Source organism: Crinia signifera, chromosome 2 (genome assembly GCF_055691185.1).
Source record: "Crinia signifera chromosome 2, ASM5569118v1, whole genome shotgun sequence".
Lineage (NCBI taxonomy): Eukaryota > Metazoa > Chordata > Amphibia > Anura > Myobatrachidae > Crinia > Crinia signifera.
In genome coordinates, this window is record NC_139218.1 from 113003626 (window position 1) to 113029644 (window position 26019).

Sequence of the window (26019 nt, forward strand, 5' to 3'; positions counted from 1 at the left end):
TTCATCATCATTAACATTTATTTATATGGTGTCAACTCCAGCAGAAAGAACCATAGGTTCAATACAAATATATGCAGCCTTCATTGTATTGTATACTTTTGCATAAACTTAGATTATATTAACTGGCTGTTCCTTCAAGTGGAAAAAGAAATGAAGTACGGTGTAAAATAAGGCTAGCAACATTGTAGTACATTCATTTCCCATAGTTTCAGGTGCACGTTAAGGTGCTCGTATATTCGCTGCCTAGCAAGCCAACCTGAATCAGGCCCTCAATGCAAGGATGGAAAGTTTGGATATTCCATCTCTTTTGCCACCACTTATAGATTCAATTTAAATTGCCTGTAACAGCGACCTGCGAGCTGCTTCTGTTAGATCCAGCATGGTATGATTTAATGATGCAGGCAGGCAAGCGAGAGCTTATTCAGGTCACCTCTGCTCTTACGCTATTACGCTATGCTATGCACACATAAGGTGCCTCCTCTTTGGAACATGCAAACGGCCTACATTCTGCCTTAGTAGAACATTTGGCTTTAATGTTATATATTTAAAAAAATGGCATAATTTGTCCTCCTTGAAATATATACGATTATATAAGATTACCACTCCGGGGGAGGGCGGGCATACCCTGCTCCAGGGAGTTGTGCAGGCCCGCTGATGGGGGGGTGGGTTGCATGGGTGCAGGACCGCAGTTGGGGGGGGGGGGGGTGTTGCGTGCGTGCAGACCTGCTACTCACGGGGGGGGGGGGGTAGACCCGCCACTCCGGGTGAGGGCAGGCATGCTTGCTGCTGCAGCAAGGGGGGGGCATGTGGCCGGGCATATCCACTGCTGTGCGGGGGGGGGGGGGGTGTTGCGGGCAGACCCACTGCTCTGTGAGTGGGGGGTTGCTGGCAGACCCGCTGATGCACCGGGGGGGGCAGCAACTCCAGCGAGGGGGGTGGGTGCGGGCAGACCCGCTCACACGGGGGGGGAGGTGCGGACAGACCCGCCACTCCGGGGGAGGGTGGGCATACACACTGCTCTGGGGGAGGGTTATGCAGGCATACCCACTGATCCAGGGGGGGGGGGGTGTGCGTGCAGACACGTTGCTATGGGGGTGGAGGGGGTCACTGCTGGGAGGGAGGGGGGCTGCGGGCAAACCCACTGCTCTGTGGGTGGGGGGGTGCGGGCAGACCCGTTGATGCACCGGGGGGGTGCGAGCATAGCTGCTACCCTAGCGAGGGTGTTGGGACCCGCTCATCCAGGGGAGGGGGTGCGGACAGACCCGCCACTCTGGGGGAGGGCGGGCATACACACTGCTCTGGGGGGGGGGGGGGGGGTTGGTTATGCTGGCATAGCCTCTGATCCGGGGGCTGCTCCAGCGTTATACACACAGGGGATGAGTGACAGATCTGGCTAAATATATAAGACATGAGAGGTGGTGAAAGGGCAAAACCCTAAATTAACCAAAATTAACCATAGAATGAATGGTGTATATGTGGTAGGATTTGTAGATTGTAAACTCAACTGTGAATGTTCAAATATTCTCTGTAAAAGCGCTGTGGAATATGTGTGCGATATATCAGAAACTGGTAATAAATAAATATTAATACTGGGGAGAACTCAATTAGAACTAAGGGTATGTAGCTCCCGGGGTGAATGCCGGATCTGTTCCACTGACTGACCAGCACTTAAGTTGGGAGATGCAGGTTGGTCTGAGTGGCAGTAAACTGCATTTTCTAACTTGCAATGCTTGATACATACCACCCTATATGTTTGATAATATTATTTTATATGGTATCTGGATTATAGCTGATAGACAATGTTAAGGTCAACAGTTAATAGGTCGACACCATATGGTTGACAGGGTCCAAAGGTTGACACAAGCAAATGGTTGACTTGGTTAACACCATGAAATGTCCATCGTGATTTTTTAGGGATTTTTTTCACTTTGTGAACTTTTTATACTTTACCATCGATGTGGACTATGATTAGAAATGGTAGAGTGTGGCGAGTGTGGCGAGCGTTGCAGGGAAGAACTGAGATGAGCACGGATGGTGTAATGGTTAGCATCACTGCCTCACAGCACTGAGGTCATGGGTTCGATTCTCACCATAGCTCTAACTGTGCGGAGTTTGTATATTCTCCCCGTACTTGCGTGGGTTTCCTCCGGGTACTCCGGTTCCCTCACACAATCCAAAAATATACTGGTAGGCTAATTGGCTCCCATAAAAATGAACCCCAGAATGTGTGTGCGTGTACATGATATGAATGTCCAAATATTCTCTGTAAAGCGCTGGGAATATGTGTGCCCTATATAAATAACTGTTAATAAATAAATGTAAGGTGATAAGGTACACCAATTTTGGGTTCCCGCCTTAAAATGTACAACATGACACAAAAAACCCCATGAAATCAAATGCTGACATTTTCACGTGTGGACCTTGTGCATGTCAACCAAGACACTGTCGACCTAATAAACCACACCCATTTTGTATCTCTGTGTTTCACATCAGCAAACTAGCTTCTTTCCAGGTGGTACTGTAGCAAAGCCACATACAGTAATCATTTCCCTCCCTCTCAAAGCTAATGCTAACTATTAACAAGGCTTTACAGGGAAAATGGAAAATGTTATTTTACTAACAGAGGTGGGGGTTAATTTACTAAGCGGCCTCTTCCTGGAGTGTTTAAGCCCACAATGTACAAGCCAATGCTTTAATGGCAAACCACAGCTTGTTTTACTTTTACTACCAATGTCATTTCTTGATTAAACATGCCAAAAAGTCAATAGGTCGACCACTATTGGGCGACATTCAAAAGGTCGACACATAAAAAGGTTGACATGGTTTAGTTCGACATGGCCAAATGGTCAACATTAGAAAGTTTGACATAGAAAAGGTTGAACAGATGGCGCCATCTTAACCATCCCAACATGGTAAAATTGACTTCCCAGTGGGCATAGAGCATGGGTGTCAAACTCAAATTCATCGGGGGCCGCATCAGCAGTTTGGTCACCCTCAAAGAACCGGTTGTATCTGTAGGACTATGTGTCCACTCTTTATTATCATAAATAATTGTCACTGCATTCAATTATTACTGTTTTTTGTAATAATGTAAGTAATAACTAGCAGGGAGATTGGCTGGGGGCCTGGGACAGGGCACAGTGACGTGACGTCAGATCGCCCAGCAGGTGACCTGGGCCTCTGGGTTCGCAGGACTCTCGCTAGAGTTCTGGACTGGTGGTGACAGTGGGACAGATAATGATAATGACCCTGGACACAGGCAGCCGCACTGCAGATTTGTGGGCTCAGGCTGCGGCTGTGTGCTGCTGGCCTGGCTCTCTGCCTGCCCGGCCTCGGACTCTGGACTGGACAGACTGGTCTGGACAACAAAAGAAAACACAACTGTGCCCACCCCACTGCCGAACTTACAGTAAATATACTGAGCCAACTGATGCCACTGCTGCGCGGCACCACAGGCAGGAGGCAGCTCACCGCCGGGCCGGCGTCCAAGTCCGACAGGCAGCCGCAGCAGCATGCATGTCACGGTGTCACTGGCACTGCTGTCAGGCGGGCGTGTGTCACACATGGCAGCGCCGTAGCCGCTGCCCGCAGGAGGAGCCGGGGAGGAGTCGGGCACGTCACACAGTGACACTAACAAGTCTGTGTCCACTGTCCTGACTCCCTCCTCCTCCCAGCGAGCGCCGCGGTGGAGTGACTGCGTCACCCGGCTTCCTCACGTTGTTAGGTATGTCTCTCAGTCTCGAGTCGTCATATGAGTGTCACTGAATGTGATGTGACACTCACACTGTGATGGCTTCCCGCAGTAATGCAATCGGCGCCAGGCGGGGGTGGGTGTCGGCGGCTGCGTGGGCCACATGACGAGGTCTGGCGGGCCGGATTTGGCCCGCGGGCCTTGTGTTTGACACCCGTGGCATAGAGGGAAAATATACGATGAGCGCAACGAGCTACGCAAAGGGACGCGGCAATGTTGACATAGGTTAACAAAGACACCAGAAATACATGAGAAAAACATGGTGACCTTTTGCCATGTCAACTTTTTTCATGTCGACCTTCTACTTGTGTCGACCTTTCGACCATGTCAACCTTATTCACGTGTTGACCTTTTGACTGTGAAACACTAGTGGTTGACCTATTGACTGGCAACCTAATGAGCCACAACTGCTACGGTGATATTAGCTTGAATACAGTATGTGCACAGTGCTAGTGGCGTAACAATAGCCCCATGGACCCCACGGTGGGGGGGAGGCGCTGAGAAAGTGTGGGCAGGGATATTGTCACCGGCTGCCGGGACCTGCCGCTGCCGCCTGCTGGGACCTGCCACTGCTGCATCTGTCTGCGGACCTGTCCCGGCTCTCCTGGCTCCGAGTCCTGCTGCTAATGAAAAGTGACACACACAAAATGGCTGCCCCTATACAGCAGACAGTTTTTGAGGATGCTGCTTAGCGAGCCCTGAAACACTGTCCGCCGCCTGGCCAAACATCTGCCCCCCTCTGCCGCCGAATCCCCTCGGCATGAACACATCCCCTCCCATGAGGCCGAAGGGGTGGGAAATCATTCGATGGTCGATGACCATCATATGAGTTTTCGCCCCTTCGTAAGTCAAAGTCAGTCTAAACTTATGTTTACTTCCTTCGGTGTCCGCCCTGGGGAACGACCGCCATTTTCATGAGGACGTCTATAAATTTCTGGGCGTTCCCATGGTCTAGCCCTGTCTCCGCCTCCATCCCTCCCTCCCCGCAACAAACCGCCCGGTGAGTGTGAAGACCTTCGATGCCGGGGTTTGCACATGTGCAGAAATGTGCAAGGGCATTCTCAAACCCTGACCATTAGGGCTGGGACCAAATTTGGAATGCTATGAGCGATCCTGAATCATCGCCTAATTGCACTTCAAAAGTGATACCCATACTCAGTCCTACAAATGCAACAGTCAATTGATCAAGTATTTGGGTACAGTAACTATATACTGTATGAGGCAAATGTCCAATTGATGTTTCATTTATTTAATCTTCAGCATGCTGCCCCTTAATAGAAACATACAGTATCACATAATGACCAGTGTGATTCCCAATATTGTAAATATGTGCAATATATCTTTTGGCCACAAGACGGCACTATGACAGAATATCAGTAAGCATTAGGCATGTCATATGACGAGTACACATTCTTTTGTGCATCAAGAATATGCTTGGTTTCTGCATAAGTAAATAAACTGGCAGCATCTGTGGACTGAGAATCTGCAGTAAAAATCAGACAAATCTGAATAGTACAATAACCTCTGATCAGACCACAAATGTTGCATTGGTAAATAAAAAGAAAATAAAACAAAGAAAGAAAAAACAATGTTCATCTAACGGGTATGAGAGAGATGCACTAAGCTTCAAAAGTGAAAAATGGAGAGTGATAAACAGCCAGCCAATCAGCTCCTACCTGTCATGTCACAGACTGTGTTTAAAAAAATGTCAGACAGGAGCTGATTAGTTGGTTGTTTATCACTCTCCAATTTATTACTTTTGAAGCTTAGTGCCATCTGGCCCTTCATACGATACACCATTGCAGACCTTTTGTATACTATTTAGCTTGATCCCAAAAAATCTATTGTGCAGCCTGCGCGATCTCCCGCTCTGATGTGATGTGCACGGGACCGTACATCGGATCAGATGTCAAACACATGCAAGTTTTACACTTTTCATCAGGTTTCTCCTAGGGATGGCCATCGACCATCGATGATTAGAAATCGTTGATTGTTTATGGCCGATGTCAAATAGTTTTGAAATCGATGGGGGAGAACCAGATGGTTTCCCACCATCGATGTCAAGCTTAACTGAATAGTTTTTTTTTTCTTTTTTCATCAAGGGGATGGGACACGGAGCATAGCTCCACCCCCAACACCTGTGAACCCTGTATTATGATTGGCCCACAGGCCAATCTTTCAAAGCAAATGGATGACCATCGATATGTAAAAACATTGATGGCCATCCATTGCATACTTATACACCATGGATGGCCAGTTTTACTTTTGCCATAGATGGCAACCATCAATGGCAAAGACAACGATGGCCATCCCTGGTTTCTCCGCCAAATGCATCAGAATCGGATAAAAAAGGTGATCACTGAATAGAATCTGTGCGCATGGCATCTTAGGCATACTTGCCTACCTCACCCTCTCCTTCAGGGAGAAAATGCTCTGTTCCTGGCCTTCCCTGGTAATATATAATTGCCATTACCTGTGGTGAAACACCTTTCTTATCAATTACCTAGCTCCCCACAGGTGATGGCAATCATACATTACCAGGGAAGTCCAGGAATAAAGGAGCCCATACACGCTCCGATCCCGGCGGTGCGATGTGTGCTTTGAGGTGCGCGTTCCCGCGGCACCTGATCGCACAGTACAAAATGTATGTGCTGCACATACTTTTTGTACTTGCTTTTCATCACATCGCATTGCATGCACAAGGCATGCACAGGGCATGCAATGTGATGTGATGGATGCTATTTTAGCCCAGAACGCACGCCGGGATCGGAGCGTGTATGGGCACCTTAAAGCATTTTCTCCCTGAAGGAGAGGGTCAGGTAGGTGAGTATGATCTTAAGGCTCCTATACACTAGTGTGACACTTTTCATTAACTACAGAGCTTTTGGAATGCGAAATTGGATGGAAAGTGACGCATATCATTTTAGGCCAACTCCAATCTTAGCTGTGTTCCCATGATCCTCGAATTAGAGTCGCAGATTGTCATGGTTGCTATGAATATTTATCGGACCCTGCAGCCATGAGTGGGATCGCATATGATACATTGTACGCAAAAGGACCCCATACGATGTATCAGTTGTGGTCCGACCGCATCAGAGGCGCAGCAAGCCTTGATTAGAGCTTGAATAAAATTGGGAAGGATGGTCTCACTACATAGTGGATAATGACACATGTCCAATGGTAGTTATCAAAAGTGACATTTGTAGGATGAAATATAGTATTAAAGGAGCCCACACACGCACCGTTGCCGGCGGTGCGATGCTGTACGATGGGGTGCGCGCTCCCGCGGCACCTCATCGTACAGTACAAAAAGTATGTGCTGCACATACTTTTTGTACTAGCTTTTTATAGCATAGCATCGCATCGCATGCACATCGTATGCACAAGGCATACGATGCGATGCTATGTGTGCTAGTTAAGCCAACAACGCACACCGGGATCGGTGCGTGTGTGGGCTCCATAAGTTCTCGTATATCTCAGCACGATGCCACAACTTAATACGCAACACTGCGACTGAATATGCAAAACAGTGGTTAAATACTGTAAGCTGCAGCCAGTTGCATGTGTATGAGATGCGACTAAATATTCAATATTTATGTAGGGACACTACACAAGTGAGGACATATCTGTTTGTGTGTGTCTGAATTTTAGGCACATTGGTACCGCACTGCTGCCAGCACGAAGCAGCAGCAGGTGGGCTATCAGCTGTAAGATGGGCAGTATTGAGGCATGTGCAACACTACAGTCCACAAGTGCAGGGCAGGCACCTTATTACCCTCCCACACCTTAAAATAACTGGGCTGTGGAAAGGATTGTGAGCAGAATACCTCAGCAGCATGGGGCTCATGCCATCTTTAACACTAACTCCCTAAAGGCACCAGTAATAACACATTTAATGTTATTAATGCTCTCCATCTGGCTATGCCACTGTGTGTATACCAATTAAAGCTATGATGCTTTTCTATGAAACTGTGAAACTATACATTGCTGCATACCTCCCAACTTTCTCAATGAGAGAATATCGCCCGAAAAGGGAGCATGGCGTATGCAAATGAGAGCGCAGTTTATGCAAATTAAGCCGCGCCCCCGTTTTCAGTCGCGAATAGACGCGTCTATTCTGTCAGATTGGGGGGGGGGCTCCCAACTGCCCCCCTGCCGGCCGCGGGGGGATGCGGGAACGTCCCCAAAAATCGGGACGTTCCCGCGTTTAGCGGGACAGTTGGGAGGTATGTTGCTGTAGAAAGCTGATTGACTGAAAACATAAATTACAGTATATAAGGAGAGGAGGTTGCCTGCCTCCAATAAGGCCCCCTCCCCTCTCTCTTACCAACAGCCAGGCAGATTAGTGTAACTCTGTCCTGCTGGCCACACATGCCGAGTGGCCATTTCTGGCAGTGGGTTCCAGGGGGAACCCCACAAATTATATCTTGGATGTGCTACTGCCATCTTCAGGGCCAATATCCAGAATGCTTTGCATTGCAGAAATGGGTAACTTGGCCATTGCATTCCCTATAAAAACCTATGGGGGTCTCGGCTGCCAGCAGGTATGGAGTGAGTCTGCAGCAGGTATTGGAGATAACTGCTGTGGTACCTCTTTCATACATTCAGGGGATAATTAAGGGCCCATTTATCATGTAACATTTGCGGCTAATTCCCTGAAAACACCCGCTTTCTGGGGTTAGCCGCAAATATTAAGTATCACCAGTATGTACGTAAGAGGGACCGTAGCAGGAATCTACAATAACAGGGTTTTAATTGCATTTTTGCTTTAGAGCATCCTGTCCAAAGTGTCACATTTAAAATAAAGAGATAAGGCTATTATTACTCAAGGGAGCAGCACTAGATGATTTATTCTGCCCATACAAAATGCATGGGTTTGGGATTTAATAACACACATTTGAGATTTTTCAATTTCTCCTGGTCTGACATGCTTAATTTAGCATAGCCAAGTGCTAATAACCTGGCCGGGACATGGGGGCATCTGGACAGTTCCTTACAGAGCACTGATGCAGCTCACTTTCCTTAAGTTCTCCTCAATCTTCTGCTTTCTTCCTCCTGGAGTCCTACACTGACTTTTCACTCTTTGGTGACCAAGGAAGCAGAGAGAGGGAGGGATGCACTAACATCCACAGCCCGTTACTGCCCCACTCCGCCGGCTACTGCAGCTATACTAATCGTATATACTCTAACATATGCAATTAGTAGGTCCCCAGTCGCGGCTCTCACCTCTCCTCCTACCTGGCTGCTGCTGCTACGCCACCTCCTCCTCTCTGCACCCGGAACGGGCTGTATAGGGCTAGGGAAGAGGTCACTGGTCTGGGCAGTACAGCAGGAGGCTGCCTGGACACAGGTGTGGGGAGAGCCATGGGGGTCTGTGCGGAGCGCGGTAAGAAGTCCATAGGCTTCTATGGGGTATTGCCAGATTTTGCTGGCGATACTACCTCCCCCCCCCCCCCCCCGGCGTGCTTCTAAAATGTGGTACAAGCACATATAACAGGGTTTTTACAGTATTTTCCTTTAGTGCATCCCACCCAGAGACTGTTGCCAGTAAAATAACACTAACCACATGGCACAGTACTGTTAAATCCCAACAGCTGTTAGGGAAATACCACTGTGTCAGCGAGATCAATGGCTACATGTCAACAAAAAAGTACCAACCAATCAAATCCTGTCATTTTTCAAACACAGCCTCTGAATTGATTTGTTAGTAGTTTATCTCTCCCCAATAACTCTTTATCCAAACTTTGATAAATCTCCCCAAGTTTGCCTTAATTATGAGGCACTTTGACAGTATTTAAACAGTGCAATTAAGCATGTAATTAAAGTCAAGCAGCCAAGTCTATGTGCTAGAAGAACATAGCACCACTCCGCACCTTTTAGATTAGTTATCACACTTCATGGAATTCCAAAACACAACAAAAGTTGACACAAAACAACAGTGCAGAGTCACAGATGAAGCATAATTAAATTTTTATATTTAAACAAATGGAAGAGAAACCATCTTTTCTACATCAAATACACAAAAAGCGAAGTATCGTGGGAATGTAATCTCCTCATGGATCCAGAAGGGTTGTGGTGGTCCTAGAAGGAATCAAATGGCAAGTTCCTACTGTGCAATTCCAGAAACCCGATTGTGTATCTTTATACCACAAGAGTAAGTGTGTGCATAATCTGACTCACCTACTCAGGTAATTCAGACTTACAAATATAGGGGTTAATGTGTCAAGCAGTAAAAAGAGGGGAGAAGTGGGCCAATGAGGAAGTTGACCAGAGCAACCAATAACCATTTTTAGAGGCGTGGCCAACTCAGAAACAGGTCAGTGTACTGACCCTTTTAGTGCCATTGCCATAGAATCAGACATTTCTTCCACTGTAAAGAGATCATACATAATTGGCTTTCTCTGAAGTTAGATACATACAGCCAGGGCCGGATTAAGGACCTAATGGGCCTGAAGCTGAAAATGGTCAAAAGCCTATTATGGAAAGTGAAGGAGGTGAGGTCAATGCCTTTGCCTGGAGCTGCAACTCCATCCACCCCAATGTTAATCTGGCCCTGCATACAGTATAAAGCATAGACACATCAACAGGTTATCAGGCCATCTTAGATTGACATTTTGGTACTTGTTTAGTTTCACGGCGGCAGATACATCGCATACGATTTGCATACGATTTGCGTGCAATTTGCATGTGACTTGCATACGATTTGATGTGCGATGCGATTTAGTACCTGTTCATAACCCCATTATCCACTACGGCACAGAGTTGATTGTATATAGTGTGGCGAGCGTAGCGAGCCCGAAGCGTGGCGAGGGGACGCGGATTACTTTACACGTATTCCGTGGTGAGTGCAGTGAGGGGACGCGGAATACATGTAAAGTAATCCGCGTCCCCTTGGGGGGCTCGCTAAGCTTCGGACTCGGTGGCTCGCTGCACTCGCCGCACTATTTAAAATCAACTCTATGCCGTAGTGGATAGTGGGGTTATGAACAGGTACTAAATCGCATCACACATCAAATCGTATACAAATTGCATGCAATATCTGCCGCCGTGAAACTAAACAAGTACCGACATTTTTTTATATATTAGATTTACTTTTGACATTGTCTCCATTCTTTAAACAAATCGGGGCACTTTGGGGGTTATTCTGGTTGATTTGCCAGGCCGCGAATTAGCAGCTTTGCTAGTCCACCAAACCCTGCGATTCCCTCGCAGGGCCTGCGAATGGATGTTACACAGTAGGGGGATTCACCCACATCTTTGATCACAAGGTTGTCTCGCCTTGGCCATCAAATACCTCCAAAATGATTTGTCCACCCACTGGAAATAAATGTCCTGCTTTGGGAAAGTTGTTAGGTATGTCCTGTTTATTGCTAATCTGCATAGTGAACAGGTGACCAGGGCCTGATCAACAATTAGGCTTGCAGTGTAAACAACTGGGTCATGGAAGACACCAGCCTTCAACCAAGAAAGCTACTTATACCAATCCAGTGCTATCGCTTCTTACAGAGAAGCTGGAAGGAGCAACCACATGCAAACAGGACTACATAGCTTAGCTGAAATCATGTAAGAGTGGACCAACTCCCAGGGCAGGCAACAGAGGGAGTGAAAAGGGACACCCGTACCGGGCCCCAACCTTTTGAGGGGCCCCAAGGTTCTGAGGGAATCAGGGGCTGTGAGCATGGCTGCGACAATTGAGAGCCAAGCAATGGTTTATAAAGGTTCTGGACAGCCAGCTATTGTTCTGCCTGGATTCCTGGAAGGAACTTACTCGGAGCCCCCTCCAGTAACCCCCTTGGGCTTGGCCACCTGTCCAGCTCCTGTACCAGGGAGATGCGTTGGTAAAAGTGACAGTGTCGTAGTGCTGTCACTCATTCTCATCCTGAAAAGGCAACAACTGAGTCTGTAGGTGGATATGTGGTTGTAGTACAGTGTATTATGAGGTATACAGCTACAGAAAGGCTGAGTAGTGGTTGCCAGCGTCACACAGAGAAGTCAGAAATCATGTTCTTAAGCCCCATACACTCATATACTCAGAAAGGGCCTTCTGAGCGATATTTTCACAATATCAAGATTGTTAAGGATGCGTTCTCTCACGCGCCCTTAACGATGACTGATGTCTGCAGAACATGCAGGTCAATTTAGCTACATAGCCAAATTACTTGTATGTTCCGCGAGTCCCGGTAATTTCAGGGAATGATATCAGCAGCTGATATTGTTTATTATATAGGCTGTGGCTGGTATCGTTAAGTGTGTGTGGTGCTTAGAATTCTGTCAGGTCTATTCTTCTGGGAGTCTTTCAGGAAAATAGGCAAGTATGATACACAGGTAGGTTGAAAATATATCTACCCTTTAAGTTTAAGATTAACTTTTCAAAATAGGTTTTGCCTCAACTTGCAATGCAATACCCAAAACCTGGGGCACTGAGAGAGAGCTTCTGAAAAAGCTCTGCCCTGGTGAATGCCCAGAAGCAAAGTGATAGCTACTGTACACAAAAACAGTGGGCACGCCCCTAGGAAACGCTGAGCATTCCCTGTGAACACAGGGGTTGCCCAGGCCTGCTGAAGGTGGGTGGATGAGGTCACATGATGACAGCTACCGCCCCCAATTCTGAGAAATCCATGCAGCAGAAAAGTCCTGGGCTACTTTGATGGTGAGCAACCATTATTTATTTATTTATTAACAGTTTCTTATATAGCGCAGCATATTCCGTTGCGTTTAAACCATCTAATGATTGAGCGAATGTGTCAGCGTACGCATCTGCTCACAGCATAGAGAGGGAATCTGGCTGGGGTGGGGGCGTGCGTTCGCCGGGGGGGGGGGGGTTATCCTGCTTAATAGGCTCCATATATATGCAGTTTAGCGAGCAAATCTGAATCAGGCCCATAGTTTTGCCCATTTTAAGAAAACATTTGCCTTGTGATCAAGTCTGAATTAGATCCAATGTGTACTGCATAAAGTGCGTGGCTTACCAGAATACATTGCATGAATAAGCTTGATTAGCCTCAGCTAGATCAGCAAAAAATGGACCAGTGGAAAATAAGTCACCAAAAAATCCATCTGTGCTCACTAAAGGATTCTCATATTCCTGACAATCACCAGGAAATATTTAGGCTAATTTGCTGAGCAATGCAATGTGTTTAGTAATAACCTTTGAAGGAGCGTTGTTGGCTTAATACAGATATATCTGCTTGCTTACTGATGAGTAGTTGTGTGTAATATCTATTTATGAACAACATGCATACATTATAGGCGTGGTATTTTTAATGAAACATGTATGTATTGCATACAGATTGAGCGCCTCTCAGCCAGCTCAGGGAATCACCAGATTCCCTGAGCTGGCACAGGCTGGCGGAGAGGTGCTCCTTCTGACAGGGATGCGTGAGCGTCTCACACGCTTGTGCGTCCCATCAGCACAGTGGCGGGGTGTGGATTCCCTACCCGTCTTCACTTCAAAGAGAAGGGCAGGGCGAGTGGGGGCTGAAGGGGGCTACGGGTGAGAAGGGGAAGCGGCGGGGAGCTAGCAGAGGGTGGCGGCAGGCTCTGTCAGAATGGGGCACGTGAGCATCTCTTGTGAATGGGCCTCTTTCTGTTGGAGAGTGCACAGCAGCGATTGGCGATAGAATCGCCAGAAGCAGCTCTAATTACAGCTGCTCTATCTGTATATGAAAAATGAACATGTATCTGCCGAATATAAATGTATCTGCTGTGATCCCATTTTCAATCACAAAAGTAGCACCCATAGGATTTATTACTGAGTTTACCAAGCTCTGGAGTGAGAATAATTCCAGAACTTGACAAAGTAGCTAACACCACCTGAAGATGGTGTTAGCCATGGTAGCCTATGGGCTGCATTCTGCAAATAGAACCAGGTAAGTAATCAATATAAATCTTCCCCGACACTTACCACTCAAGCATTTGTGGTTAGCAGACCGGACATTTACAGTAGTCTGGAGGCAGCAGAAAACATTAAAAACTACATAAGCTAGATGTTAGGTACACTGAATCAGATAAACTAAAGCAGATAGGCAGGGTGTTAAATAAATACCCTCAGGGTCTACTTATGTTATAGCTCACAAATGGTAGACAAAATTAAAGGGCACATTTAGTCATAAGTGATAAAAATAGTTATGGATGATAAAGCCTGTTGCATATGATAAATGCTACTACAGAAAATCAGCTCCCAACTGTCTATTTTAAAACACATGACAGATAAGAGCTGATTGGCTGTAGCACTATTTATCACACAAACAAGTTTTATCGTTAATTGATAAATTGGCCCCTAAAACGTCAAAGTTTCAAGGAAATGTATGATCCAGAGAATGATAGGACCTGAAGTACTGAAGGTCAACTTAATCAGTTGGATGTTAAAGAGGGTATTTCAATATACAATAGATCAGGGGCCAATGTAGGGCCTGATTTAGCATGGATTGCATGAGGAAAGTCTCTAATGGGCAAAGCAATGTGCACTGCAGATGGGCAAAATGTAACATGTTACATAAGGGCAGTGGCGGTTTTAACTTATGGGCCGCAGGACCACTGTAGGTGAAGTCAGATGCAGTCCATGAGACTGCACTGGCTTCACTGTGACTAGCAGTGACTTCCTATTGGAAATCTGACCTGCCAGTCACCCAAGGCAGTCCCATTAGGAGGTGTTCCCTCCGTACTAGATGCCTCTATTGGCTGCTTCAGCTGCAGCCCATAGAATCTGGGCTATACGCATGTGGGTACTTGTTTAGTTTCACGTCTCAGTCGCAGCAGCGTCTGTGTCCCCTTGCGGGGCTCGCTTCGCCCGCCCATGCTACGCTCGCCATACTATCTAAAATCAACTCCATGCCAACGTGGATAATGGGGGTATGAACAATTCACATTGGCATGGACTTTATTTTAGAAAGTTTGCCGAGCGCCGAACCCGGAAGTACGGGCGGCCATGCTTTGCAATACCAAGGCCGATTCTATGAATGTGCCGGTCCCGGTGCCTGTCATCTGCAATGTACAGAGCTGGGACTGCGATTTATACCCCTTTCACATCGCACATAATTACCGAGTTCATGCCGGTTTCTTGCCGGTTTGACCAGGTAATTCCTGCGATGTGAAAGAGGTTACCGGTTAAAGCTAACCACTACCAACACGGAAATTCAAACCAGATGATGCTCAGACGCAATATTGCCGGTTCGCTCATGCGATCTGAACAGACCGCACATGCAGGGTCACACCGGGACTGAACTGTTTAAAAGTCGTCCCATTGTGACCCTGCATTTGCGGTCTGAAAGCAGTATTAGCTTCGGCAGCAGCCCGTAGAAGATGGGGGCATGCGCAGGTTCAGTACCAAGGATGGCGGGAAGGGCGGGGGGCACATAGCTGTGTAGACTGTGCAGTATATAATGAAGATCTGTACTATATAGTCTAAATCAAATGTGTACACCGCGCCGTGCGATTCAATCCCAATCGAATCAGGATTGAATAGAAAAAGAATCGCACCGTGTGTACACTCCTTTATTTTTAACTTTAGAGTAAGGCTAAAATGGTAAGCGGTCATCTATTAGAATTAACTTTGGTCTACAGTCATTAGGTCGACCCCACTAGGTCGACTGGCAGGAAGGTCGACCTGACTTAAGGTCGACATGGGCCAAGGTCGACATGACTTAAGGTCGAATTGGCATAAAGGTCGACATGAGGAAGGTCGACTGGTCATAAGGTCGACATGGGTTTTTCACTGTTTTTTGAGCCGACATGTGCCGACAGGCGGTATTTCATGCCCTACCATCCACTAGGGTGTGGTGGGAGAATAAAATTGTGTGCCAAGCGCAGCGAGGCACCGTGCCCGAAGCACTGCGAGCGAAGCGAGCGATGCGAGGGTCCGATTCTCATTGCCAACTGTGTCCATGTCGACTTTGTCGACATTCGGATAAAAAAACAGTGAAAAACCCATGTCGACCTTATGACCAGTCGACCTTCCTCATGTCGACCTTTATGCAAATTCGACCTTAAGTCATGTCGACCTTGGCCCATGTCGACCTTAAGTCAGGTCGACCTTCCTGCCAGTCGACCTAGTGGGGTCGACCTAATGACTGTAGACCTAAGTTCATTCTGACAGCTGTACCGATTCCACTAAAATATGCAGAATACTTTATGGTGACATGTCGGTGTTCACAAGCTGAATATGGACCTTATGAACATGTTGATGTTTTATCCATGTCGACATGCTATTGTATGAGTAGATATACTCTTTTATATAGTATTTACAGTATAAGGTGCAGTGTATCAGCCTATTACACTGTAGGAATCATACATTATATTGATGGACAAATTAGCTGATGAGTTAAGAATTTTTCTGCACATAAACTATATTTAATAAAGGTAGATAACATTTTATACTCTAAAACAATGCAGTACGAGTGAAACTTAATAGGATGAGAGAATCAGAAAGTGAGAGATTCAGTAAGAAATCTCCAGGATTTTTTAAAGCGGCAATCATTTACACTGCAAAATCAAACTGGTTTTGCATTGTAAATGAGGTACTTGTGTAGTTTCACGGCGCCCGATATATCGGATGCGATATCGCCCGATATATAGATGCGATCTGAACCGATTTTTGACCTATTCATAACCCCACTATCCACTACGCATGGAGTTGATTTTATATAGTGTGGCGAGCGCAGTGAGCCACCGAGTCCGAAGCGTGGCGAGCATAGCGAGCCCCGCGAGGGGACGTGGATTACTGCGCCGATATGGCATCTGATATATCGGGCGCCATAAAACGGGATGCGGTCATTTGGTCTACTGCATTATGGTAGAAAGTCATTAGGTCGAATCCATTAGGTCGACATGCTAAAAGGTCGACATGACTCTATGTCGACATGGGAAAAGGTCGACATGATTCTAGTTCGAAAGGTCATTAGTTCGACAGGTCATTAGTTCGACAAGGTCATTAGTTCGACATTGTCTATGTCGACATTCACAAGGTCGACATGGAGTTTTTCACTGTTTTTTGAGCCAACATGTGCCGACAGGCGGTATTTCATGCCCTACCATCCACTAGGGCGTGGTGGGAGAATAAAATAGTGTGCCGAGCGTAGCGAGGCACCGTGCCCGACGCATTGCGAGCGCAGCGAGCGATGCGAGGGGATGCAGTGCACTTTAAACTGTGTCCATGTCGACTGTGTTGACATTCAGGTAAAAAAACAGTGAAAAACCCCATGTCGACCTTGTGAATGTCGACATAGACAATGTCGAACTAATGACCTTGTCGAACTAATGACCTGTCGAACTAATGACCTTTCGACCTAGAATCATGTCGACCTTTTCCCATGTCGACCTAGAATCATGTCGACCTTTTAGCATGTCGACCTAATGGATTCGACCTAATGACTTTCTACCATAATGCAATAGACCAAATGATCCCAACCCCATAAAACTACACAAGTACCATTTTCCCTTATATGTTTTAAACTTTTTTGCTTTTCTCCACTTTATTTATACCAATATATTTTGGGCAGCTGAGATAAGGTCACACTTTCTATACATTTGCTATAATCTTGCCTTTTTGTGTCCTACCATCATGGTCATTACAAAATAACAAAAATAAAGAAGTATGTCCTAGTGGAAAAGGCTGGTAATATTTTATAATACCTTTTATTCGGAACCGGGACATCTGTCAGAATGAACTTAGGTCTACAGTCATTAGGTCGACCCCACTAGGTCGACTGGCAGGAAGGTCGACCTGACTTAAGGTCGACATGGGCCAAGGTCGACAAGACTTAAGGTCGAATTTGCATAAAGGTCGACATGAGGAAGGTCGACTGGCCATAAGGTCGACATGGGTTTTTCACTGTTTTTTTATCCGAATGTCGACACCGTCGACATGGACACAGTTGGCAATGAGAATCGGACCCTCGCATCGCTCGCAATGCTTCGGGCACGGTGCCTCGCTGCGCTCGGCACACTATTTTATTCTCCCACCACGCCCTAGTGGATGGTAGGGCATGAAATACCGCCTGTCAGCACAAGTTGGCTCAAAAAACAGTGAAAAACCCATGTCGACCTTATGACCAGTCGACCTTCCTCATGTCGACCTTTATGCAAATTCGACCTTAAGTCATGTCGACCTTGGCCCATGTCGACCTTAAGTCAGGTCGACCTTCCTGCCAGTTGACCTAGTGGGGTCGACCTAATGACTGTAGACCTAAGTTCATTCTAATAGATGACCGCATCCCCTTTTATTCTATGTGTCAGTAGCAACAGCATTCATAAACAGATTTGAAAAATGTCATCAACATCTAATTTGAATTTTTTTTCTTTCAATTGTTTTCAAGAAATAGGAGCCAGAACTTATAGCCTAGAGGGTCATTTGATACAGCACAATGCTTTTTGTGTTTGGGCAAGGTTTTGGAGCGGATAGATTTGGAGGAATCTCATTGGGTACCTGATATTTTATTTATACTTCATAAAATATGTAGAATAAGGCATCACTTAAAGATGAATAGTTGAATTCCATAAGGATTGGTTCACATCTTGAAATGCTGACTTATTTACCTATCAGAGCGTAATGTGTGCAGAAAATTATATCTAAGCTCTGCCTACCTCTGCCTTCATCACCCTCCATAACAAAGCAGATTTACCAAATGACAGTCTTTAAATTGTTTTGTTCTTTTACACATTGTCATTAAATAGTTCAAGAACCAGAGGACAGAGCAGCTACTTGGCAGTCATGTATTCTGTCATTTAAAGCTTTTTTTTTTTTTTTGTCATGCACACATGTGCATAAATAGCACTGTGTGTAGTGAGCTGCACATGAATTTCCACTTCACACCCGATTTAACACCACCCCTGACTAGACACTGAAATCCATCTGGTTTATGCCCTTAAGAAGCTCTTCACTCTTTTGGAAACAAAGGTCATGCCTCCAAATTAGCTTCCAATTTACTAACCTAAATCAGGTTTAGACAACACATCAAACCTCTCCAATTTTACTAACTGCCCAATACAAGTATATACACTCAGAACCACCAAGGTTTAGTGCATTATATTGACAGGAGAACAAAAAGAGGCACAATTACATATCAATATATAAAGGCACATTTTGCAATGCATTTTCACACTGTGCATAAGAGTAAAGTGAATCAATCAAGTGCAAATCTTAATGCATACCTGTACTAGAATACAAAACTGAATGTATTATACCTAATATAGCACACCTAGTATTATCTCTCCTCAAGCAGGTGGAACAGAGAAATATGTTCATGAGCTGCTTCATATTAAATGTTAATGGACAATAAAAATGTAACAAGTCCAAATACAGCATGTGTTACAAAGTGGCACTTACCTGTACCTGATGTTTTAAATTAAACATATTTAAAGACACCAGAATAATTGTATGAGGGTATAACATCACTAAACTAATTATAAATAAGGTAAGTGTCATTGCATTCATTTTCTGAGATTATGTTACACTGGAAGTAGACAATATTGTGTATTAGGATTCTCACCTCTCTTGTGGTTCTGCCGCTCCCTGTGGTGATGGGGTCTGACAAGACCTGGTTGCCATTTCTAGTGCTAGTTGCCTTCAGCCCCTCTTAGTTTTCTTCATAAGGCTTGTTTATATGCTGTACAAAGTCATGTAAGTGCTGATGTGTTTCCACTTATAAAGTGCTGTTCTTTTAATGCTACAATTAATTTTGGATGGGTAAACATTTATTTCATGGATGAGATCCATTATTTCAAAAGGGATATATATATATTAAAAATCTTAAATTTTCCATTTCCATATGTATCAATTGCATTTGTTTAGTTTCATGTATTTATATACTGTATATGTTGTTTCTGGTTTTCTTGGAAGCATTAGTTTGCCATTCACAGTGTGGATTGTATTGGCTCTCCATCTCCTAGTTTGCAGGTAATTTAGACATTTCCATATCTATTTTGCAAATCTCAGTGGGATTAACTTTCTATGAGCGTTTTCCCAACAGCAGCAGCAGTCTCTGTAAATTGGAACCATCTGGATGGTTGCTATGGAAACAGGGATGCCATGACAACTGGGTTTCCCAGGAAACCCATGTTGCTATGGAAACTGCATCACTCCGGTCAGAATTAGTAACTTCCGATGAAAAGCAAGTCCAGCAGTTTAATCTTCTTCTGCCATGTAGACTGTTTCAGAGCAACAGCTTCCCCAGTTCAGGGCAGAGCAGCATCCCCTGCCTGCTGCATGTGTGACACCATGCGTGTACTTCTAATCTTGGCACTACTGTAATTGTACTTTTTTGCAGTTCAGTAGGCTGTGTAATGATCAGTGATTTGCATTTACCTGCAGCCTACAGTAATTAGAAAGAATTGCTGGCAGTGCTTATCTACATTACTTTAGTGTTGTCAATGAACTGAAAGCGTGGTAAGGTTTTACCTGCAGCCTACAGTATCAATCTGTGATCCATCTTTTTTTATTTTCTTAAAGGATTCATGTGTACAAAATAAGTATGATGAGAGTAATCCAAATGTGGAGAGTATAAACAAATGTGCTTTATAAATCGATGTGTACAGTAGAGGTACATACAGCGATCACTCGCTAACATTCCCCCGTTGCCATGAATGGTCTGGCAGGCGATCCAGTGCCATGTGCTCCAGCATTGCCAGCTGGCTCCTGCGTTCGATGAACAGTATGAGGGCACCTGGGGGGAGGCTGACAGCAGCACCTTGTCAGAGGGCAGAGAAGACATTATCCCCCCCCCCCCCCTTCTGTCTCCAAACTATAGAAAGTGTGCCCTCCTCCTGGCACAGCACCACTCGGATCCCACGGGCACTGGGCGTAGCTGTCACCCCAGAAAATGAACACTAAAAAGTGGGACAGGTTGATGCCGATGGTGGTGACACTTGTAGCGGAGTTTCCCACATCCCTGACACGTGTTACACGTCCGTGAAGATCTTCTTGATGGTGGCACAGTTTGCTGGGTTGCTGGGGGCGCAGTTGGCCGTCTTGAAGCCGGGCTGCTGGAAGGGGCCCGGGCTGACCCCCTCCTCTATCACCATGTACTCCGACTTGCTGAGCGTGGAGTTGCTGCGGGTCTTCTTCAGGTCCTCGTTGGAGGAGAGGTGCTGGCAGCTGCCCACATGCAGGTACTGAGCCTGCTCCTCACCCTCCGTCTCCCGGTGGTAGAAGTAGTTGAAGTTGGAGACGATGACGGGCACCGGCAGGGCGATGGTCAGCACCCCGGCGATGGCACACAGAGAGCCGACGATCTTCCCACCGATGGTGATCGGGTGCATGTCCCCGTAGCCCACGGTGGTCATGGTCACCACCGCCCACCAGAAGGCGTCCGGGATGCTGCTGAAGCCCGAAGACGGGTCATCCGCCTCAGCGAAGTAGACGGCGCTGGAGAAGAGGATGACCCCGATGAAGAGGAAGAATATGAGCAGCCCCAGCTCCCTCATGCTGGCCTTCAGGGTCTGCCCCAGGATCTGCAGCCCCTTGGAGTGCCTGGAGAGCTTGAATATGCGGAAGACCCTGACCAGGCGGATGACCCGCAGGATGGCCAGGGACATGGCCTGCTGCCCGTTGCCCTGCCGCTCCGCCAGCTCCGTGCCCAGGGTGATAAAGTACGGGATGATGGCCACGATGTCGATGATGTTCATGATGTTCTTGGAGAAGGTGGCCTTGCTGGGGCAGGCGAAGAACCGGACGAGCAGCTCAAAGGAGAACCAGATGATGCACAGGGTCTCCACCACGAAGAAGGGGTCGGTGAAGGAGCTGCTCAGGTACGGCCCGGTGCCATTCACCGGCGGCAACACCGGCCCGTTATACTCCTTGTCATCGCGGAACTCCGGCAAGGTCTCCAGGCAGAAGATGACGATGGAGATGAGGATGACCAGGACGGAGACGATGGCGATGCCCCGGGCGGGACCCGAACTCTCCGGGTACTCGAAGAGCAGCCACACCTGCCTCTGGAACTCGTTGGCGGGCAGCGGGCGCTCCTCTTCCCGGATAAACCCCTCGTCCTCCCGGAACTTCTCCATCGCCTCCTCCCCCAGCTCGTAGAAGCGGATCTCCTCGGAGAAGATGTCTATGGGCACGTTGACCGGTCTGCGGATCCGGCCCCCGGACTGGTAGTAGTAGAGGATGGCGTCGAAGCTGGGTCGGTTCCGGTCGAAGAAGTACTCGTTCCGCAGCGGGTCGAAGTAGCGCATCCTCTTCTTCGGGTCCCCCAGCAGCGTGTCCGGGAACTGCGATAAAGTCTTCAGCTGCGTCTCGAAGCGCAGCCCGGAGATGTTGATGACCACCCGCTCGCAGCACTCGTGCTCGTCCTGCTCGTACGCCGCCGCCGCCTCGGAGGAGTGGTGACCCGGGAGGGCGGCCGCCTCCTCCAGGATGTTATCGCACGCCACCACGGTCATGATCTCCTGCTCGCCGTCCGTGTAGCCCGGGTTCACGATGTTGCTGTTAGTGCGGTGTCTGGTGGAGGACGGCGGAGGCGAGTGCAGGAGGCTGAGGTGCTCGTCCATAGAGGTGAGGTGAGGGGAGGGCGGGCAGGGGAAGCGGCGGCCTCCTCCTTCTGCCCCAATGCCAGAGCCGCCGGCTCCCCTCCCCGCTCTTCCTCCGTCCCCAGTGCCTGTCCCCCCCTGACACACAGCCCGCCGCACCGCTCCCTCCTGTCTCCCAGCCCCGGGATCCCGGCTGCCTGTGTGTGCGCTGCCTTATATAGACTCTGCCGGCTGCCCCGCCCCCCAGCCCAGCAGCAGCAGCAGCGCCGGTGTCCCGCCCACAGAGAGCGAGCCCCGGGGAGAGAGAGAGGCGCCCGCTGCTGTGACCGGTGCTCGGTTATATGTCTGCTCTGCTTGCACTGTGCCTGCTGCAACCTGTAGCAGCGGCAGCAACGTGGCTGCACTCAGCCGGGAAGCAACAGGTTACACCTTCTGCCTGCTCTGGTATGGCTGCTTGTCACTGGCGTCACCCGTGTAGGTCTAACGTAGTACTCATTCCCACTATATGTGTCCCCGGGACAGCCTGGGATGTCCCGCGTGATCCGCCTGCCGGGCTGTGTGTAGAGGGTAGCCCTGTGCTGCCTGAGTGGTGCTGTCACAGGTGCACGCAGCTACCGGGGAGATCAGCATACGCCGCACTACATTGTCCCTGTCCTCGCCGGGATCCAGCACACACACACACTACTAACGTCACAGGCTGACACTTTCTATATATAACAGTGTTCTGAAACTACGTGACATATGTAAGTAGAACCCATTGGCTTTTTTTTTTTTTTTTTACAAAATAATATTATTGTCGTAAAGTATTTGCCAAAAATTATCCGTATTCATTCTGTAGCGTTAAGTCACGTAGGTATTGTCTATCAATGCTCTAAAAAGTTCAGTGTTTTAGCACCCCATTGTAGCATGCTGAGTATTTTTTTACTTACATCTAAATAAAAGTAAAATCTCAAAGCTTTTTTCAATGTAAACCTAGGGGAGCAGATCAGCACCATGGAGAGCGCCTAACAGCGTTCTTGATCAAAGGGAAATCTTACCCATGTATCCCTGACTGAGAGGATCAGCACCATGGATAGCACAGTACAACCTGCATGGGAATTAACATTAGGGCCATTCCACGTCACGGGACGTACAGTAGAGGGTATTTCCACTCCATAATTCTGCTAAGCCCTTTGTATTAAGAGCCTGTGTTATTTATTTCTTTAGAAAAGCTATGAAAAAGCTATAATTTAACTTGCCAACCTATTGAGAAAACTAAAAGGATATACAGCTATAGATTTGACAGTGTCAGCTATAGGACATTTCATGGAATGGCTCATTAAGCCAATCCACCAGTGATATTCTTCTATTTATTTATTTATTTATTTATCGTGGGACAGGATAAGAGGTTCTATAAATTACAAAGAGGCTTGTCTTCAGCCATTGTCTTTCACGTTTTCATTGCAGTGGACATTTCCTCATTACAGTATATCTAGTGATTTCAACAGAGAAATCAGTTCTATAGAATATAAACTTAAATCCAGTGACATAATAAGTTAATTGCCAGACTCTAGCAAGACCTTGATACCATGGTAGAGGGCACATCATTGCTTCTGTAGCTTCACTGAAAATGTATTTAACAGCAGGTAATGATTGTAAGAGTTTGCTTGAGTAGTATATTTATTTTCCTGAGCTGAAGTGCACTAATCAGCCAGGGCATATTTAGTGGACTCTAATGTTGAGATAATTATAAAATGAGCTGTTTCCGACATGCTTTGTCTGACATGCTTAAAATGGGTAGCGATCAGTCAGAGATGAATTCCCCTGGAAATGTGTGTGTATAAATATACAGTATACACACACACACACACAAACAGATATATCATAACAAAAGTTCACAATACAGTACTCGATACCCATTGGTTTATTTATGGGTTTATGCATTATGTTGTTGTCTGGAGTGTGGTTTATCATGAACTACTATACAAACTAATGGTTTGTACACATGGGGCCCGATTCTGACCTGCTCACTGGGCTCCGAGTAGGTAAACACTACCCCACCGAACGCACTCCCCCCGCACGGCCTTTGCCCCTGCACATGGCTGCAAATGCGCATGCAGCCATGCACACAGGGGGGGAAATCATTCTTCATTGAGCCAGGACTCACTAGGCAAAGACCGTAGGGAGTAGAAGGCGGCTGATGACATCAGTGGCCCTCCTAATGGCCACTGATGTCTGCATGTTCTGCAAGATGCCCAGAAAATGCCAGCAGAACGCCCCCATATGACATCAGGGTATTAATCTCCCCTTGAGCAGCATGCGCGGTCGTTCAATAATCGCGCGGGCTGTGAAATTGCAGCTTGGTGAGCAGGTCTGAATGACCCCCACAGTGAGCTGCACAGTCAAATTCTACTTTTGATTCCGATGCCGATGGGTGCAATTTGCTTTAATTTGCTATCAATTTTGAAAATATAGTCAAAATTAATAGGCCAAATCACACTGCGTGTACACATACTATATTGTTCTTGGTGAACTATAATTCCATTTTGTAATGTAATCTACCATGATTTTTATACTCAAATAAAAAGAAGCAAATGTATTGCAGATATTATTGTTACACCTACCCATTAAAGCACACATGGATATCTTCCAATTTTTTTGATATTGTGTTCTGCTTTTAGCAAAGACCTGTGTTATTATATCATTACTTGTACCTATCTCCATGCACTGCAAATAAAAAGTAATCCATCTCTATTTCCTTTACTATGGATGTAATGGTTGTGGGATATTAAATCTACAGTATCTAGGTCTACACTCAAAAGGTCGACAACTATTGGTCGACATGGTCAACAATCAAAACAGCGGCATGGTCAAAAGGTAGACATGAAAAGGGTCGACAAATGTCGCACATGAGTTTTTCATTTTTTTAGAGCGTCAAATTTGACATAGGTCAACATGGACACCAAATAAGTGTACCGTGTTGCGTCGCTGCGCTCGCCATGCTTCAGGTACTTTTCCTCTCTTGGCTGGGCACATTATTATACTCTATCTCTATGTATGGAAAGAATGAACAAGTCGTTTTTTTTTACAAAAAAATCATAACGTCCAACGTTTGACTGTCGACCTTTTGGCCATGTCAAACCTTTGACTGTCATTCAACAGCTGTTCACCTTTTGACACTAAATCTAATGATTGGATACCATTGTAATAAACTGCCAACTTCTATTTTTCTCTTTTCCAACGCCTCCTTCATCATATACTCACATAGGTCTAGTCTGAATATTTATTATCAAGACAATTGTGTGTGACCCTAGATGACTGCTTAAGGTATACGGTACCTACCAATAAAGTTCTGATGTCCTCAGAAAAGTCGTTATGTTGTTCTCGATAAGAATGTGTAAATAGCTGTCTGTGACATGGAATCTTTGTACACTAACATCACGCTACTAACAATAACAGTTACTGTAGTGTAGTGTGTAATAATGTTACTGATACGCTTTAGAAACTATGCACTTTTATCAGTTGTAGCTACTGGAGAAGGTAACATTACTGGAGCAGGTAATACCCCTTTCATACTGACAAATATTTCCCGGGTTCCCATGTATGCGCAACAACCCAGGAAATTGGTCAGGTTGAAAGGGCCCTGAAAGATTGTCCCAGGTCCAACATTCCAAATTTCATCCTGGGTCTTGACCTGGGTTGGACCCGGGACGGTTGCGGGTCCAGGGGCAGTGTGAACGGGTATCCCAGATCGATGTGACCCAGGTCCCGTTCACTGCACTGTAAAGGCGCCACTGGGAGATGCTGATGTCTCCCAGAGCCAC

At 46.6% G+C, this 26019-nt stretch overlaps 1 protein-coding gene across 1 annotated transcript in view; it reads right to left on the reverse strand.

The window, feature by feature from the left end:
- The window catches only part of LOC146059979 (potassium voltage-gated channel subfamily A member 3-like), a 67295-nt gene extending 44869 nt beyond the window's left edge, over positions 1-22426 (reverse strand). The window contains exon 1 of the mRNA XM_083172723.1: positions 19237-22426. Within this exon, the coding sequence (XP_083028849.1) occupies positions 20645-22237 (1593 nt within the window). The 5' untranslated portion in view covers positions 22238-22426 and the 3' untranslated portion in view covers positions 19237-20644. The remainder of the gene's footprint in view (positions 1-19236) is intronic.
- Between the last annotated feature and the right edge of the window lie 3593 nt (positions 22427-26019).